The 20,042-nt window shown below is 45.7% G+C and overlaps 1 protein-coding gene across 1 annotated transcript in view; it reads right to left on the bottom strand.

The window, feature by feature from the left end:
• Positions 1 to 20,042, bottom strand: part of Thsd4 (thrombospondin type 1 domain containing 4) — a 593,810-nt gene that overhangs the window by 438,647 nt on the left and 135,121 nt on the right. The window contains exons 5-6 of the mRNA XM_052188134.1: positions 19,321 to 19,768; positions 2,014 to 2,116 (exon numbers count right to left, since the gene is read on the bottom strand). Coding sequence (XP_052044094.1) covers positions 2,014 to 2,116; positions 19,321 to 19,768 — 551 coding nt within the window. The remainder of the gene's footprint in view (positions 1 to 2,013; positions 2,117 to 19,320; positions 19,769 to 20,042) is intronic.

The following is a 20,042-nucleotide window of genomic DNA, read 5'->3' as shown; positions in this document are numbered from 1 at the left end:
TAGAAGAATGTTTGAATGTCAGGCTGACCCCACACTTGACTTCTTCTGTTTCATGGGACATGGGTCCCTGACAACAGGGTCAGACACATGTCCTTAATTAGCCCAGGAAATCTGTGCCTTAAAACAGAGTTCAGGGATGGAAATATGGTCAGAAAAGATCACTATGCAGTTTTCCTGACAGAGGTTCCTAGCGCTGATGTAACACACCACATAAACTCTAGGCAACAGCATCGACTCACAGATCTAGTAGCCAGAAATCACAGTCCAGGTGTGAGCAGGGTCATGCTCTCTTGAAAGTGTCAGGGAGGGGTGGTGGTGTAAGAGTGTTCCCATGTTTCTTCCTGGTTTCTGGCAGTTCCTGGCAACCTTTGGTATTCCTGGCTTATAGCCACACTTCTTTACTTCCTGTCTATCGCTGTGACTTTGTACTGGTATCTCCTCCTTCTGAGGAGAGCAGGCACAGCACACAGGGTCTACCCCACTCTCCACCTACCCCATACTCTTTAGTCTGAGTTCACCTTAACTAACATGCTGGTTACAACTAGAAAGATTCCTGACAAGGTCACTATCTTATTTGGGGTTCCTATTGCTATGGCAATATACTATGACTTAGCTGGGTATGGTGGTGATACACATCTTTCATACCAGCACTCAGGGGGCAGAAGCAGGTGAATCTTGGAGGATGGGGCTAGTGTGATCTATGGAATAAATACTAGGATACCTATAGCTACACAGAGAAATCCTTTCTTAAAAGAAAAACAAGCCAGGTAGTGATGGCTCATGCCTTTAATCCAAGCACTTGGGAAGCAGAGGCAGGTGGATTTCTGAGTTCAAGTCCAGACTGGTCTACAGAGTGAGTAGGCTTCCAGGACAGCCAGGGCTATACAGTTCCAGAGAAACCCTGTCCCCAAAAACCAAAAAAAAAAAAAAACCACTATGACCAAAAGCAAGTAGGGTGAAAAGGACATCTTATGGTCCACTGTGTGTTGAGGTCAAAACAGGAACTCAAGCACAGCAGGCACCTGGAGGCAGACACTGGTGCAGAGGCCATGGGGGAGTGCTACTTTAGCTTGCTCAGCCTGCTCTTGCACATATACCAAGACCACCTGCCCAGAGGTGGCACTATCCACAGGGGCCTGGGCCCTCCCACATCAATCACCAATCAAGAAGATGCACTACAAGCTTGCCCACAGGCCAGTCTGGTAGGAGTGTTTTCTTATTTGAGGTTCCCTCATTTTAAATAACTGTCAACAAAAACAACAGCAAAGTCAACATAAAACTAGATAACACAATCATATCTATCAGTATTAGAAACTAGAGCAGCTCTTCTCAACCCGTGGGCCACAAATCTTTCTCCCAAAGTATTTCTTGGTAAACCTCTACTCCCCAAATATTTACATTATGATTGATAACAACAGCAAAATTACAGTTATGAAGTAGCAACAAAAAATAATTTTATGATTTGGGGTGTCACCACAACACGAGGAGCTGTATTAAAGAACCACAGCATTAGGAAGGTTGAGAACTTGTCTTTGCAGGAGTCAGGGTGGGAGGCACGTATCTGTTGACCCAAAGCCCCAGGTGAGAACGCTGAGTGCAAAGCCATGGAGGTCTTGCTCACCTGCCTGGGCAAGAGGTAAGCGGAGCCGAGGGCTGGAGAGACGGGAAAGGGCAAGGATCCGCGTTTTCAGGAAGACAGCCAATCTGAACGCAGCCCAACATTTTAATTTTCAGTAATATGATCAACAAAATGTCTTTTTTGATGAAATAGATTTAGTTTGGGTTTCTCCCACAATGATTAAACAACTGGTGTGTTCAGCAGTGAACACTACTCTATAATACAAGTATAAGTATTTCTCCATGATCTATGTGAGCTACTTATAACGGATCAGCCATTAAATCAGGCATGGGGGCACGTGGGAGGTATCTAAGGAGGATAATAATAATAGTAATAGTAATAATAATAATAATTCCTACTGACACAGCTGAGTCAGGGGGACCCAGCTGCCTTACCTTCTGCAAACGGTTCCCATTCATAAAACCGGCCCATGAATGGCTTGTTGTTGTAGGATGCACACTGTACCTCCCGGATACTTCTACCACTTTCTGGGCACGCCTAAGAAAGATATGAAATATGCAGTTAGTGTTAATGTTTTCATAATCCTCGTATACATTTCCATCTAAATATAGGTTTCCTCCATTGAACCAGGGTTTCTGAAAACTTTCCGTTCATCTTTATTAAAATGTTTAGTGCTGGGGTGTAGCTCAGTGAGGCAGTTGCTAGTTTAGTCTGTAGGAGGTCCCAGGTACCTTAGTACTGCATGAATAAACACTAAAGCAAATAAAAATAATAAATAAATCTAGTGGCTGGGGAGATGGCTCAGTGGTGAAGCATGAGGATCTAAAATTTGATTCCTTGGAATCTACATTCAAAAATGTAGGTATGGCATACATATCCCAGCATATCCCCATCATAACCCCAGCACTGGGGAAGCAGACAATGGAAGCTCCTGGGATTCGTAGATTGGTTAAGCCAGCCAAAATTGCAAGAACCACATTCAGTGCAAGACTGTGTGTCTAAAGTAAGATGAATAAGGCTCAGAGAATGCTGTGGAAGAGGGATCAGGGAGACCGGAAGAGGGTCAGGAACTTCTGTGAGATTGTGTTTTCTAGCAATATCAGAAGCTACAACTGTGAAGTCTCACCAACATAGCCACCCAACTGTGAGCTGAACCAGGGTGACACCAAAGAGCACACTGAGCTGGACAGAGAAAAGCCTCTGAGGTCTTAACCCTACACAAAGGACAAATGAGGTAAGCCAGGCGTGGGAGAGGTGGTCTTCCCATGGGCGATCCACACCAATTGGTTAGCTATTGCCATAGTCAGCCCTGAAACCATACACACAGGTAATATTATACGGGCTTTATGGGTTATATTTAGTAATATATATGCATATACAAATACATGTATGCATGCATATATGCATATAACAATGAAAAAAGAGGTCATCGATTTGAGGAGAGTGAGGAGGTATTTGATGGGAGGAAAGGTAGAGAAGAGATGTTGCAGTTAAATTATAATCTCAAAAATTAAAGAGATAAGGTGGAGAGGGATGGAGGACAACATCAAACATGGAACTCTGGCTCTGGCCGCCACCTACCCATGTGCATACCTGTACACACACCTGCACATGTGCATACCTGTACACACACCTGCACATGTGCATACCTGTACACACACCTGCATATGTGCACAGTGTGAGAAAAAGTTAAGAATAATCTAATGCAGATCTCCAGGCCTCACTGCAGCATAGAACCATTGTGAGAATGCTTATGTTTCTTTGCAAAACACAAAACAAAAACCAATAGCGTCCCGGGTTACCTTATTGAGACTATTTGCCAAGCCTTCAGCTTCAGACTGCTAAGTATCCAAGTGTGCTTCCCTCCCTCTTAAAGTCACTGCTTGGGCATGTGCCTCACCTGGCATGGAACAATGCCCACCGCTAACGCATCCAGCGCCCTTGGCATGGGCAGAGTGCTCTTCAAATATATTCTACACGGCATTCCTCACAGCCACCAGCAGGGCAAGCATCACATAGATATGTGTTCCATAGATATGTTTTTTTCACAGACAGGACAACTGAGGCAAAGAGGGGACTGTTAACACAGATGGACAGACAGGCAGATTTCAATCCATGCAGGGTGCTATCAAATACTCTGCTCTCCTTTGTTCTCCCAGTCTTTCCTTGACTGAATTTTGTCTTCCCTCCAAAGAAGGACTCCTAACCTCCACCATTCATGAAAACCACCCAGAGATCTCATTCTCTGCCCCGCCCTCACAAGTGATTCCTGTCCCTTAGGTCTAGGATGAGATGTACATATCCAGGAGTCTGGTACCCAAAGAAAAGGGGACATTCCATGTGGCTTATTTCTATTTAGTTTGTAAGCAGTTTTTGATGTGAAATAAATATAAAATATCAGAACCACTAGATTATATTGTTGCTAAAGTATGATCTATCATTTCAAAATCCAGCCATACACTTTTAAAGGGTGTGTGTACATATGTGTATGTCTGTGAATGTGTGTATATGTTTGCATGTATACATATGTGTGCATGCATATATATGTGTGGTGTGTATATGTTGCTGTGTGTATATATGTGTGTATATATGTACTTATATGTATGTACATGTATCTCTTTCTCCCTCTGTCTCTGTCTCTGTGTGAGTGTGTATGTCTGTCTGCCTGTCTGTCCATCCATCCTCTTAAACATTACGAAGCCCTGTGCATAGAAGTTTCTGGAATAATCTGCTAATAGTTCAAAACCCTCAAGGGTTTATAAAGAATTCTGCTGTGTGTCATCAGAAGCACTAGATCTTCTGGAAGATGAAAGAAGAGAGGGAGGCATGAGGCCCAGCAGAAGGAAGCCATCCCCTGCTTGGGAGGGGAGAGAGGAGGGAGGCTGCTGGTCCCACCTCAGGGTAGCCGGAGCTGGCTGGGCCTGATGCAAACCATATGGAACAAGATTCCATCGGAAACAGAATGTGGAGAAATCGGTGAGGAGGGGGACTCGGTGGACAGGAAGGCTGTGCTGAACTCTGGCAATCTATGAGGAACTAACTGACTAGGTCAGCCCATCTCTTGGGGCTCTGGAAGCCCACCTGCTGGCCACCCTGACGACTGACATACAGGGACTCCCAACAATGGCAGCTGGAAAAGGAGGAGATTTGTTTCACTTTTGAGACAGTCTCACATAGCCCCTGTTAGCTTCAAACCATGTAGACAAGGATGTCCTTGAACTCCTGATCCTTGTGCCTTTCACCTCCCAAGTCCTGGAATCACAGGCCTGGGCCACTGCACTCAAATGAGATTTGGGACAAGATGCTTTTTTATGCCCCCTTTCTAGAGTCAGGTACAGTTAGTATGTGATCAATTAGAGAAGTCACCATCCATGCGTAAGTCCCCAAATTTATCTGGGAGAAAAAACAACCCACTAGGACTTGTTAGTGAATGAGCTTCTTGGGCTACTGAGATGGCTCAGTGCCAGCAAGGCCAACAGTGTAAGCTCAGTCCCTGGGACCCACATGTGAACAGAGAAAACCCCTCTAAGCTATCTTTTACACACACACACACACACACACACACACACACACACACACACACACCCTTGGATTCTGCCCTAGTTGCAGGTGGGAAGAGGGTTTAGTAATAATAGTCACAGTGCCTCCCTGGTGATGCTGGTGTACCAATCCTAGACCCACACTCTAGAGCAGCAATAAAGATTCACACCCACCCCCATTTGTCTCTCTCCAGATCAATTACTCCAAAAGCACGGAGCTGAAGGGAGTTGAATTAAAGCCCTTTAACCTACAGATGTGAACACGGAGGCCAGAAAAGTGATTTACCTTGCCTAAGATCCCTTAGGACACAGAGGCAGGGCCCTGAGACTGACCACAGCAGACCAGTTACTGCACTGCAGGTAGTTCCCAGAAACAGACCAGACCAAGGAGCCGAAAGCTCCTTCGATAACCACACCTGCATAAGCCATGCTGCTCCACAATTAGGTAAAAGCTGCTATTCATTAACCTGGTAGCGCATGTCAAAACTGAAGACCTCAGACCAAAAGGCGGTGTGCTTCATACTGCTCTAAGATCACAATGTGGTCTGTGTAGGGGTTGCTCATACATTTAAATACTTGGTTTCCTGTAGGCAGAACTGTTTGGGGGAGGGTTAGGAAGTATGGCCTTGTTGGAGGACGTGTGCCACTGAGGGAAGTACAAATTGTACAGCCTCCATGGAAATCAGTGGGGCGGCTCCTTGGGGCGACAGAGTGGATCTGCATCAAGACCCAGGTTTACCACTCTTGGGTGACTACCCAAAGGATGCTTCATCCCACCACAAAGACACTTACTCAGCCATGGGATGTGCTCACCAGGAAGACCCTGTACCAGGTACTGGCTACGTGCGAGTCAGGCTGCCAGTGATTGCTTTGATGCCACAGTTAGCCATTTGTCCAGGGCTTCTTTGAGACTTAACAGAAATCACCAAATAATGAGGGAGACAGAGCCCTGACTGGAAATCTCTTGTCACCTAAAAAAGCTTCCACTGTACAGATTGGGTTACATCTAATTGAGTTGTTGGCCAAAGGGAATCCCCAAACAACCCAGGCTGTTACTAAGACTGTAGCTGCTCCACAAACTGACAGCAAGGCTCTGGTGCTGAAACAACACCCACACAACTCAATGAATGTGGAAGAGCTGAGCTGGTGCCTATAGAGGGCCACTACACTCTAGTGACTTTCATACAGAAAGTACTCTGGATGCTACCAAAGAGAAATGTAAACACCAACCCAGCCAAAACACTTTATCTATGTTGATGTCCTGCCTGAAACACATGCTAGGGCAATGGTGGCACATAGTTTGTAGGAGCAACCAACCACTGACTTAAGGCCCACACCGCAAGATAAAACTCATGCTTGTTACTGGGTTATCAAGAACCTGAGACTAGAGAGCTGAGGGACCTAGGGTAAAGCCAAATATTATAGTTCTTGTAAAAAACGTAGCAATACAATTACACTCCACTATACTGCCTTCTTCAGCCACTATCACAGAAGCTATCTCCTAAGGCAGAGGGGACAAATATAGAGACCCACAGCCACACATTAGGCAGAGAGACCTTGAGACACTCAGCCCTAAATGTATGTCTTCATCAAATCCCTCCCTTCAGAGCTCAGGAACCCTGCAGAAGAGAAGGCAGAAAGAGTGTAAGAGCCAGAGGGGCTGAACAAAACAAGGCCCTCTAAATCAACATGAACAAAGCTCACGTGAACTCAGAGACTGACAGCACGCACAGGGCATGCATGGATCTGCACCTGGTCCTCTGCAGATATGTGATGGCTTCCAGTTCAGTGGGTTTATGGGATTCCACAGAGTGCAAATGGGTCTCTGGTTCTTGTGCCTTCTCTTGGGCTCTTTTCCTTCTGTTGGCTTGTTTATTCAATTTGGATGTATTAGTTTGGGTTTTATCTTATTAATTTTGCTATATTGTAATCTATTATCATCCCTTAGAAGCCTATTGGTCTTCTAATGAGAGAAAGAAACAGATTGGATCCAGATGAGAAGGGAGGTGGAGAGGAACTGGATGGAGAAGAGGTGAGGGAGCCCATAATTAGAATATATTATGTAAAATTATTTTCCATAAAAGGGAAAAGAAAGAAAGAAAAATTATCCCTGAGTCAGTTCTTGGAGCTGCCTTGGAGAGGGAAGGACCACTAAAGATTTGTTGGACACTGAGTCTTGGGGCTGGGGTGATGGTGCAGCTGGGGATGTGCTTGCTGTATAAGCCTGAGGATGAACTTCACGGCCCTGAATAGGAAGTCTGCATCGCATTCCTCCCATCAAGCCTCAGGGATCTGCGAGGAAGACAGTCAAAGAGATTTTAAGAGCCAGAGATGATGAAAGACTTCAGGGGAAAAAAATAGCGCTTCCTAGACATAAAGGGCAGATACACATAATAATCCACAGCGACTGGGACATGCACAGTTCAAGCCTGCAGCATGGAGAAGGGGAAGGTACGTGGAGCTCTGCCCCTAGCCAAGGATGCCTGGTATATCAACCACACTCCACAGCAGGCCCCGGGCTCAGGAGAAGACAGCTCCCACAAACCAGACTCAGTTGTTTGAGAGTGGGGAGGTGGGTGGGGAAAAGAGATTGAAGAGGATCCTGGGTAGGGAGGGAATGCTGGCCGAAATACAGTGTATGATGCTCTCAACAAATAAAATAAAAACAGTATTTTTTCCAAAAAAAAAAAAAAGGAAGGAAGGAGAGAGAGAGAGGAGGAAGAGGAGGAGGAGGAGGAGGAAGAGGAGGAGGAGGAGGAGAAAGAGGAGGAAAGGAGGGAGAGGGAGCTGTATAGTTCCCAACATCAGAGAAGGGGGGAGGGGAGAGAGAGAGATACTGACACTACACCTATCACCAGTGCTGACCACCTCTGAGTCTGAGTTCAGCCTCACAGACCTGGTGAAGCGCTGCAGCCACAGCTAAGGAGTGAGGACAGCAGCATGCAGGCCGGGAACTGTTCTATGTCTTTCTTGTAGATCACATCTGTTTGCACTTGTCTCCTATTATCAGCATATAATCTCCTCATTTTTAGCAGACCCTGCGAAGCTAATACTTCCAGGTTCAGATGTCTGTACATTTGTTAGATTTTTAGATTGGTTGTTTCCTGATGTCACAGACTGAGTCACCCTTCACCTTGTCAGTAATCATCTCTTTGTTAAGTGGTGAGTCGGCCATGGGCAGGTTTCCTGAAGAACTGAGCCTTGCCCGTGGGGGGCAGAGATTCTTATAGTCTTCAGGACAGAAAACTGGCAGTGGAGGAAGGGGAGGAAGTTGTGTGGAATGAAAACAGGGTTATTCAGTATGGAATCAACAAAGGCTGCAGGTTTTCAGCCAAGGAATGCCCCCCAGGAGACGGGCTCCCCTTAAATGGCCCAGTCGACCCAAAAGAGGGAGAGATGTTTCCATCAGAGAAATGAAGATGTACTTCATTGGGAGTTGAATCCTTATAAAGCAGTGTGTGCCCTATCCAAAACCCTGTCTCACAAGTGCCTAGGGGATGCTATGAGTCACACAGAGAATTATGGAAATTCTGGATACATTTCTAGCCACCCTGGTTAATCGGAGTTGACAGCCTGGAGTGCCTAATTCAACAGGCCACCATCAGTGATGAACACTTGCCTCTTGGTAATTAAACTATTTTCCTCTCCTGAGGAGAGAAGGCACGCTGTGCCCAGCTGAGAAGCACCACGTGCAGTGAAGGTAGAACTGAGAAAGTTGACCTTGAATCTGCCTGGGTCAGATATGTACCTTCTTTTTTTAAATCCTTTAAGTTACTCTGGATTCAATCAAAAGGTCAGCTACAAAAGATGGCAACAGAGGGTACATGTAACTTCTTCCTTGAAGGGATCTAAAAGAGGAATCTAGAAATGTTCTCAAGCCTTAATGAGAAGGTGGCTGGCAGAAGACATCCTAAAGAGACACTGCATCCCTCAATCTGACAGGGACCCCAAACAAATAAGACTTTCCTCGAGGAGTCTGATGCTAGGAGAAGGAAAGGGCACCCATCAGAGAATGAGTCTCCAGGAAAGACACCACAGTTTATCAGAGCACCCTACAGGTTGGAGCAGCAGCCCGGATAGCAACAGGTCAGAGTGGAGCAGTACCACACCTTGGCTGGACCACTTAGAGGTGAGTACCCTTAGCCGTCTATTTAAACCTTGTTCTCACTTCAGGGCCCCAAGAGGAAGAAGGGCTTAAGGGTTCTGCCAGGTCTCTGTGCTTCTTTCCAATGTGGCCACATTGAATGCAACCCCTTTTCTATTTTCTATCTCCATTTTGACTCTTAGTTTGCTTCATGAGGACAGGTAGGCAGGCCTACTTGGGATAGACTGTGACCCCCAAGTCAGTAACTTCAATGTGACTTACTTAGGAGCCTGGGTAGAAGGCTCAGTCAGGAAAGTGCTTGCCATAGAGGAATGGGGGACCTGAGTTCAGATCCCCTGGGAGCCGCCGGGAGCCCTGTGAAAACCCAAGGTACTATACATTCCTGTGAGCCCTGCACTAGAAGGACAGCGACAGGAACAGCCGTGAAGCTCACTGGCTGAACAGTCATTGAGAGAGCTTGTCTCAAAAAGGAGGGGAGGTGAAGGAGAAGATTGATGAAATATGTCCCAAGTTGACCTCCACACACGCCATATGTCTTCATGTCAGCACACACACACACACACACACACACACACACACACACACACACGGTCTACTTAGCATCTCATGGCCTAAAGTGTAAATTATCAAAGGAATGGTGAGCTTTGCCTTTGCTGCTGCCCACACCTGATCTCCAGAGACCTGGATGAGGTCTAACCCAGTGTACAGCAAAGTTTCCAGTTTCCAGCTCTGTTCAGTGAATGGCTGCTTAGCTGAACACTGCAGAGATGAACCCAACAGGTCCAGAGCCTCTGAGTGAACAACTGCAAGGAAGGCTAGCACTCTTGGCCAACATTCTCCTTCTAGCGCCTTCAGAACTAGGCAATACGATTCATCCTCCGTCAGAAGAGCTAAGATCCTGGGGCCAGAATGCTTTCCCAGTTGCTAGTGGGAAAGCATGATCTCCTTTCTCCAACCAAACAGGGTCAGCTCCATCTTTCCAAAGATCCCCTGCCACCTCCACCACTCCCATAATTCTGTGGTCACTGAAAAAGTTTGTCTGAAGTCGAGGCATTACACTTCATTTCTAATCTGAATTTTTCCTAATTCCCAAGTGCACCATTTTTCATCTGAGAGAAGAAGCTCAGAATGCTCTCCCAGAAGAAAAGTTTTCTTCTCATTCCAGGGCACAGGTCAAAGCCCCAAAGCATGTCAGTGTAACTAAATCCATCCGCTCACCCAGAGGATATTTTCTCTTTTTAAAAAAGACAAGGTCTCATGTATCCCAGACTGAATTTGAACTCATTGTTTGGCCAAGGATGACCTTAGACTTTTGATCTTCCTGCATTGACTTCCCTAGCACTGATGTGCGGGCTGTGTCACATCTGCTTTCTGTGATCCGGGGCATTGAACCTACAGCCTCATTTCTGACAGGCAAGCACTCTTTCAACTATGCCACATCCCTAGCCATAACCTCTCTCTCTCTCTCTCTCTCTCTTTCCCTCTCCCTCTCCCCCCTCTCTCTCTCTTTTTCTCTTTCCCTCTCCCTCTCCCCCCTCTCTCTCTCTTTTTCCTCTTTCTCTCTCTCTCTCTCACACACACATACACACCACAAAACCACACATCCTTCCAATATACACACACACATGCCAGTAGGCCCTGTCTCAGGTCATTTATATATTTTTGCACTTCCAACTCTTTAAATTATCTATAAATGTCTATAACTATATGAACATATTTAAAAGAACTCTTTTTGCTAACTAGTTGATGATGCACACATTTACTCAAACATGCACAATGCAAACTGTCCTAAGGAACTTGAACCTCTTAGTAGCTACATCAGGAACTCCATTAACAAGGGTGGATTCTTCCCGCTCTGCTGCTGCCTAGAAGGATAAAAGAATCCCACTGGAAAGGAAGTCATTGCTCTGAGTATCATGGCTACTGACTACACTGAGGAGACTCACACCAGTATCTCACAGGCCAACTCAAGAATGAAACATAAACACTCCTAGTGGGGGCAGGGGTAGGGGTTGGGGGAGAGGGTGAGTGGGGGGGACACATCTAGGGAGGGGGTGGGGCATTTATCCAGACACTCAATGTCTAATCTAGCGAAATGAAGAGTCAACTGATCCTTAATGATGATAGATTTTTTTAAAAAAGAAGAAATCAGCATGCTGTGTCTGTATGTGTGCATGTGCGTGTGCATGTGTGTGTGTGTGTCTGGGGGTGTGTGTTCATGTGCAGGTCCACTAGTGTGGGAGCCAGACAATAGGTCAGGACTTGTTTCTCAGATGCTGTCCAGCAAGTTTGTTTGAGAGTCTCACACTACTGTGGCCCACGGGCTGGGGCAGCCTGGTTGGCCACCCCACCCCAAGAATCTACCTCCCAGGGCTGGGGATACAAGTAGACAAAGAGAAGCTTTTGTTTGGGTTCTGTCCGGAGATCATACTCAGGTCCTGACAGACTGAGACATTCTCCAGTCTGGCAACCAGAGCTTTTACATGCCTGATCACTTGGTCTTCTCACTTCTAACATCGCAGTGTTGGTATTTGTACAACTTGATTTTAAAGCGATAACTAATAGCCATTGTTTTGAACCACTTTAAAAATAACATTATGTTTTATTTATTTTGTGTGTGCATTCCTGTACATACAAACATCTCCCCCCCACCACAGTGTGTATGTGTGCACATGCGCATACATGCATGGGCCAGGATAGACATGTGGGGGTCAGAGGCCAACCTGAGGGAGTCAGTTCTCCTTTTTTGTCTACATGGACCCTGGGGCTCAGACTCAGATAGTCAGATTTGGTGGTAAGTACCTTTACCTGCTCAACAATTTCATTTTGGCTCTGTGCAATATTTGTATAAGATGGAAAGTGTTGGTAATGAACAGCACATAGGTACACACAACTCATATATAACTTACATGCATGTGTATGTGCATGTGTATGTACATATACATATATACATATGACATATACATATAAATGTGTATGTATATACACATACACATGTACATGCACATGCATATACACACATATACATGCAAGTACATAAAAGAAAAATTACCATAGAGATTTCGAGGCTCCAGAGTAGAAAGAGAGTTGCTGAAAGCACCGACAGACAGCAGCACTGATTTCTCTGCGAGAGCAGCAGCAGTGGAATCATACATGCTGGGACCACCAGCCTGGTCGGTGGTCAGCCCATCCAGGCATTGGCCCCACGGTTCCCTGCAGCCTGTCAAACTTTCAGAAATGCACTAAATTCTTACCTGGACCACTTCTAAATCCCTCCATCAAACAGCACTCAGGAGGTTGCCTTTCAGTTCTACTCATTCACTTTCAGTCAGACACAGGGCAGAGTTACATCTGCCCGCAGAGGCTCAGCCTCCCTGAAGAGCTGTTCCCTTCACTGTCAGTTACTCTCTGGCAGAAACAACCAACACCACACCAGAAAACCGACCCTACCCCGGGAAATCTGCAGCAGCAGAATGCATGACATCTGTGCTTGCAGAAAGCACCTTCTAGCCTCCAGCATGTTTCCCCCTCAACAAATTAACTGCCTGCAAGATGTAAAGTTCGAGAAGGCCCCTTTGATAACCAAACCACTTGCCACTCATAAGATGGTCCCTGCATTGAGCCCTGTGACTCTACAGCTCACCTCCTCCAAAGGGTACAGCATCAATCTGGTCCCTAAGGAGAATGCAAGTTCAGTGGGCCTAAGAGAAGATACCAGGGAAAGACAGACACCTTAGTTACACGTCTTGATGGATTAACATATCCAGCAAATACTAATACAGACCTAGAAGCAGATGGTAGAAAAGATTATTTAACTTCATCTTTTGAGGCACCAGAAGTTTGTTTCCCCATCTCTGATAGTATTCCCCTATCAGAAAACCTACCTTTTAACTGTGGATCATGACCCCTTTGGGGGTCAATCGTCTGTTTCATTCCTGCATATCAGGCATTTACATTATCATTAATAACAGTAGCAAAATTATAGTTATGAAGTAGCAAGGAAACAATTTTATGGTTGGGGGGGTTACCACAACATGAAGAACTGTATTAAAGAGTCACAGCATTAGGAAAATTCAGAACCACTGCTCTTGGACCTGACTGAGCTCCCCTAGCTGGCAAGGCACAGGGCAACTGATGACTCAGAGATACCTCTGCATCCGGGTTGTATCTTGTCTTCAGTTCTGAAGATGAACTTGCTCCTTGCTGGGGAAGACTTGGCTCTCTGGGAAGGTTTCCTATTCTCCCTATAGGTTCCCAGACTACCTGCTCCTCAGCATGAGGGTAGATGTTCTAGGTCTCACTGCTTCTTTAACCCACTGCACTTGGAAAATCTACAGCTTTACTGACTCCATCCAAGCCCAGTAATGACCACCTTCTTCACCTGTCTGCACAGGGGCAATGCCTGCAGCTGGTTTGACCTTTCCATACCTAGAGTTAAGCCTGAGAGGCAGAGATTATGCTGCTGTCTGACTTAAGTAGCTTTCCAAGTCAAGGACAATTATCCCAACACCCAAGTCCAGCTCCCCTTGCAAAGCCACCTCTGTGGATACCCTCCCACAGTGTCTGGCAAGTCTAATCTACAGTTAAACTAGACAGCTTGCTTGCTTTAAAGTAAAGCAAACAACAACAGGATCTCTGTGGATCGTTAGTGAGCAACCTGAATGGGCCTTGGACTCACAATACTACCTCCCTCTGTCAGGCTAGGATTATAGGCACGCAGAGTAGCTTAAGCTCCCTTGAGACTTTCCCTCTGCATAAAAACCTTTCATTCATATGCATCCAAAAGGTGAAGCAAGGCCCTGACTTTCACTCTGCATAAAATGTTTCAATCACAGGCATCTAAAAGGTCAAGCAAGGCGCACACCATGTTCCTATATTCTAATCTGTTAAAAGATACATTCTGAATAAAGGTTTCCAATTATTCATAGTAGGGATAGGGATGGGGAGGTGGATTCCAACCACCTAGCAGGGTCCTGATTCCCTAGGACAATCCTATCTGCTTTTCCTTGTCCCTGCCTGCTTTTCCTGTCCCTGCCTGCTTCCCTAGCTAAGCCCTTTCTTTGTCTTTTCTGGTCATTTTTATAAGCAAGCTTAACCACCCCCTACTCAGTAGAGTCTTCTCCAACCCAGGGGCCCCTCACTCTGTGCTCTCAGGATTCCCCCTGCTTTGCCACTTATTCTAGCACATACAATGGCAGGTACCTGCAAACAGGCCTCTCCCTGCATCTCTTTAGAGCCAGTGGTTCTCTATCTCCAAAAGTATTTACACTACCATTCACAACAGTAGCAAATTTACAGTTATAAAGTAGCAAAGAAAATAATTTTATGGTTGGGGGTCATGGCAACATGAGGAACTGTATTAAAGGTCAGAGCATTGGAAAGGCTGAGAGTCACTGTTTTAGAGCTTTATGCCGTGGAGGGAGGAGCCATGACCAGAAATGAGACAGGGCTCTGATTTATATAAGCCTGCAAAACATTTGTTCCTAACCCAGCCTCCTCAGAGACATCAGCATACATCTCAGAACTGAGACACTCACTGCTGAAGGGATCTTAGATCACCAGGGGATCCATCAAAGCTAAAGATACACTGAACCTGAGTTTAAGGATGGCGTTAAGGAGCCTGTGTTTGCAGCTTGTGCTAGATTATATCCCCTTCTTTATCTTCTCCCAGATAACAGCCAGAAGAGAAAAAGTGCCTGCCTTTTTTAAAAAAAAAATCTTTGGAGAGGATCTAAGTGCTAACCTGCATTCTCTTGTTAGTCTGGGTAATATTTTCCATAAACTGTCTTGTGGTGTTTTCCTCTTAGAGTAGGAAGATCTGCATAATTTAGGGCTGAATTCCATCCCTTCATATTGGGGATCAGGGAGGGCATGGAGCTGTCTAGATGACATCATTGGCTAGGATGTGGAGAGTCTCTCCTTAGAAAAGCCTTTTTGCAGAGCTGGTCCATGGCTGGAGTCTAGGAACTTAGTTAGGTTCAGGGTAGTTCTCTTCTCCCTCTAATGGCAAAGAGAGTCTAATGGTGGCATCGCCACCAGGACTCCAGTGTTTTCATCAACCACCTAGCTTCCACAGAGCATCTGCTTTCCTTTGGGAGTCTGGAATTTTGTAAGGACACAGAATGGCCACGTGAAAAAGCCTTGGCATAGAGAAATAAGTCTCTAGCAGAAAATTCATGTGTCTCTCAATAATTCATCAAGAGAGGACCTATGATGAGATTCCAATGGAGAGGACTCTTGGGACCCGGTTCTTGGCTATCTTTGGAGTTGGTCCCCTGTGCCTTTCTCTTTTCCAGGTTTTCCTTGTATATTCACAGCATAATAAGCTAAAAGTATGAGTATATACTAAATCTCATGACACCTCCCAGGAGATCATCATACCCAGGACTGGCCTTGGAGGATACCTAATAAACAGAAGCTTTTAAGTATTCACGGAGTGTGGTGCAAAGTCACAAAACACCCAGAGCTTACAGAAAGAAGATAGGCAAAAAATAGCAGGACCCATGGGAGATGATAATTCTCCATAAATACAGGTAGGATGTGTGCCCCAGGACAGTGGCCTACACTGTGTAAAAGGTCACAAGAAAAAATATAGAATGAAACCTCTATGGCACAGCACATTTGATTCTGTCCTGTTTTGAAGACTGTGGTGGTCTGGATATGCTCAGCCCAGGGAGCGGCACTCTTAGGAGGTGTAGCCTTGTTGGAGGAAGTGTGTCTGTATCGCTGTGAGGGTGCTCCTCCTAGATGCCTAGAAGAGACAGTCTTCGTCTAATTGCCTTCAGATGAAGATGTAGAACTCTGGCTTTGCCAGCACCATGTCTGCCTGTGTGCCACCATGCTTCCTGCCATGATGATAATGGACTGAACTTCTGATTACTGTAAGACAGCTTCAATTAGATGTTTGCCTTGTATAAGCGTTGCCTTGGTCATGGTGTCTCTTCACAGCAATGAAACTCAAACTAAGACAGAGATTTAACTGTTTCCCACTTTTAATGTCGATAGCACTGGGTGTGTTGGTGTGTGCCTGAAATCTCAGCAGAGCTCAATGGCTTCCTCTCCTACACAGTGAGCTAGCTCATGGGCGGCCTATGCAACACACATCAAAAACAAAACAGAAACCTCAAACGAAATTTTCTCTGCACTCTGTCTCCTCGATGCATTTACTCTGATTCTCAGGGAAGCTATGGCTTCTACCTGCTATTGGCAGCATAGAGTGTGTGCTTTAAAAATTCAAGTCAAGAGGCCAAGGTACCCAAGAGATGACTCTGTACCATTCCTATCTCGTTTTGTTTGTCTTGGTCTTGTTTTATTTTGGTTTGGTTTAGTTTGGCTTTTGGAGACATGCTTTTTCTATGCTGCCCTCACTATGTAAACCAGGCATGGCTCCAACTCGTGGAAATCAGCCTGCCTCTGCCTTCCAAGTACTAAGACTAAAGACATAGGTTACCACACCCAGACCTAGATCCCTATTTTGCAAACAGTAATTAGATAATAAATCGTTACGCATGGGGCTGAACAGACGTCTCACATGTCAAGACTGCTTGCTGTTCTTCCAGAGGACCCAAGTTCAAATTCTAGTACCTACTTTAGATGGTTCACAAATGCCTATAACTCCAGCTCCAGTACACACACACACACACACACACACACACACACACACACATACACACACACACACACACACACACACAGAGAGAGCACTCATACACATAGTGCAATCTCTCCCTCCCTCTCTCTCACACACAGACACAGACACACACACATACATACATACACACACATACATACAGAAAGAGAGAGAGCACTCATACACATAGCACAATCTGTCTCTGTCTCTCTCTCTCTTTCTTTTTCTTTCTCTCTCTCTCTCTCTCTCTCTCTCTCTCTCACACACACACACACACACATACACATGAATGCAAATCAGATGAAAGAAGATTAAGTAGATGATGGTTCCACATTTATTCCCAGAATCCTCTGTCTTTTCCATTTTCTTTATGACTTACTTTGATCTCAAAATTTCAGGACGTACTTGTCAGTGGAAGGATATGTGTAACTTTACTAAAGAATTGATTTCACTTTAATAGAACAACAGTGGTTATTTAAAACAAGAGGCACATCTGATCCCGTAGGCAAGTAACTCCTGACTTTTTCAATTCACAAAACATTTTTAGGCAACACTTCATTTGATCCTCATAACAACAACATAAAGTAGATTTGACTTTTTTCCTTTTTCATTTCTGAGGACCAAATGTAGAGCCTGTGCATGCTAGACAAATGCTCTACCACAGAGCTTCATTCTCAGCCCAATAGACAATGGGACTTTCATCTTTCACGGTACGGAATTCATTGCGATTTGGCTGGCTGGCTGGCTAGTTCTGGCTTTAGAAAAATGAGTGCTTTATAAGAAATGAATAATCCCTACAATCTCACCGTGGAGGAACAGGCTAAAAGGCAGAGCAGGCGTTTGGAGGAATTATTAAGATCACAAATTAAGTCACTTCTATGGACTCCATAGCAGGAAATAGATTTTTAATGAGGAAATTGAAGCTAATATGTACCAGCTGTCCTGTTACCCACCGACGAGTATTAAGGCAGATTAAATTATTAATGAAAACTGTAGCAGCTTAGAAACTTAACCTCTTCCCAGTCCCTCCTCCTTTCTACCCTCCCCGGCCCTCCATTGCTGTTAGCAGCAGAGCGCCTGGTCATAGTTTATAACAACTGCTCGCTTTACTCCTCAGGAGCGGCGGTGTCTGCCTAAGTTGTTGAGCCTTGCTTAGCAACTGTGAAATGGAGAGGGGAACACATTCACTGAGTTAAGCAGAAGATCAGAGGAGGCAGGAAAAGCAGCACATGCAAGGCCTGGCTCGAGGTGAGTTACTGATGAAAGCAGAGATTACTGAGATGTGGGAAGAAGGAAGGACCAACAACTACTTTCTGAATTAATCTTTACAGTGGGTATTCAGACTATCTACACAATGACTGCTTTTCAAATTCTTAAATCCCCGAAATACTCCCACCTAATTGCTGGCCAGAGCACCCCACATGCACCACCAGTCCCAGCTGTCTTGGCACTTTCCTAAGATGGGACTCTCTGACCTCTCCACGTTCTCCTACTGTAGTGCATCTCCTGGGGTGTCTGCTCTATAGCATAGCAAGGAGCCTCCAAGAAGACTGCTAGGAGACTCCTCCCCAAATACCTACTTCCTTGGCCTCATTTGGTAAAGTGCTTGCCACAAAAAGGTGTGGTGGTGGTGTGTGCCCTGATCCCAGCCCTGAGGAGACAGTAACAGGAGGATCCTTGGAGTTCGCTGGCCAGCTAGAATAGCTGAGTTGGTGAGCTCCAGATTCAATGAGACCTTGCCTCAAAAAAATCAGGAGGGGCTGGAGACATGGACCAGCAGCTAAGAGTATGGACTGCTCCTTCAGAAGACTCAGGTTCAACTCCCAGCACAGACAGCAGTCAGCTCACAACCACCTGAATCTCCAGTTCCAAGGGATCCGATGGCCTTTTCTGGCCTCCATATGCTCCGGCATCCTACATGATATCCATACACTCACAGAGGCCCACACACGTATGCAAAAATAAAAATAAATATTTAACAAAACAAGAAAGATAAATTACAGATAAGGTAGAAAGTGTGTGAGGAAGACATCTGGCCTTGGCCTGTGCTTTGTACATGCCTGTGCACACATACAAATAGGTATACACGTGCAAAAGCAACACAATTACTTTTGGGATAAACCACTGAGACTTTGGAAGTTGTTATCCCCAAATGGCTAATTGATAATATCACTGCTACATGACTGTTGATGCGACTCCAGCAGTTATGCATATTTTCTTTTTAAAGCATTAGCTTTACACACACACACACACACACACACACACACAGAGAGAGAGAGAGAGAGAGAGAGAGAGAGAGAGAGAGAGAGAGAGCACACATATGGGTGAATACATGGAATAAGAAAGAAAAGAGATAAAAGCTCTGTTAACATGATGCCCCCCAATCTTCCAGGTAGTGGGTGCCAACTGACCAGAAATTAAGAGAAACAGCTGCCTCCAAGTCCAATCTGAGGTGCTGGGTACTCACATTGGTGTTGCACAGTTTGTACTGGCGATAGGCCCCGATGCAGGAGATTGCTGTAGATCGCAGATGCTGGGGAAAGGCCTGAGCTGCCCCATGGGGCCTAGCACCATTGTTGCCACTCAGTTCCGGGCTGTGGAAGAGACTTGAAGTTGCAGGATAGCTTTGATCATGAGTCAAGGGCAGCTGATAGATAGAGGCCTCAGAAGGTGTCAGTCCAGAACGAGGGCCACTGTCGCTCTGGTAGAGAGGTCTGCTGTGGGAGAACTGGTGGGTGGGTGGCCTGTAGCCCTGCTTAGAAGCAGATGCCTCCTGGGACCTGGAGTGCCTGGATGAAGGCCTTTGTCTCCGAAGCCTCTGTGGAGTATGGGCGGTATCCGTCTGCAGTGGTAAGATGTAGGGAGCCTTCCCATAGCCATACTTGCCAGGGCCGATGGGACCTCGGGTCCTGCTCCTAAAGACAAGCACAGAACAAAGACCAACAGAGTCAAGTGAATTACATACCAACTCCAAGGCTCTGGACCCATGGCTCAGAGGAGACCTCATGGAAGCCAAGGTGGAGGCTCCCTAGAGACAGAGGAGAATGGTGGTGGAAATCAATAGCTGGATGACCTGCAGGTAATGGGGATGGTTAGAAGCAAGGCTGGAATCACAAGCTGTAGTCAGTGCAAGCTCATTGCACCAGGGAGCCTGGCAATTCTGCAGGTCATGGAAGCGACTAGGGGTTT

This window comes from Apodemus sylvaticus, chromosome 7 (assembly GCF_947179515.1).
Source record: "Apodemus sylvaticus chromosome 7, mApoSyl1.1, whole genome shotgun sequence".
Lineage (NCBI taxonomy): Eukaryota > Metazoa > Chordata > Mammalia > Rodentia > Muridae > Apodemus > Apodemus sylvaticus.
Note: the sequence above shows the minus strand (reverse complement) of the source record. Positions and strands in the feature narration are given on the sequence as shown.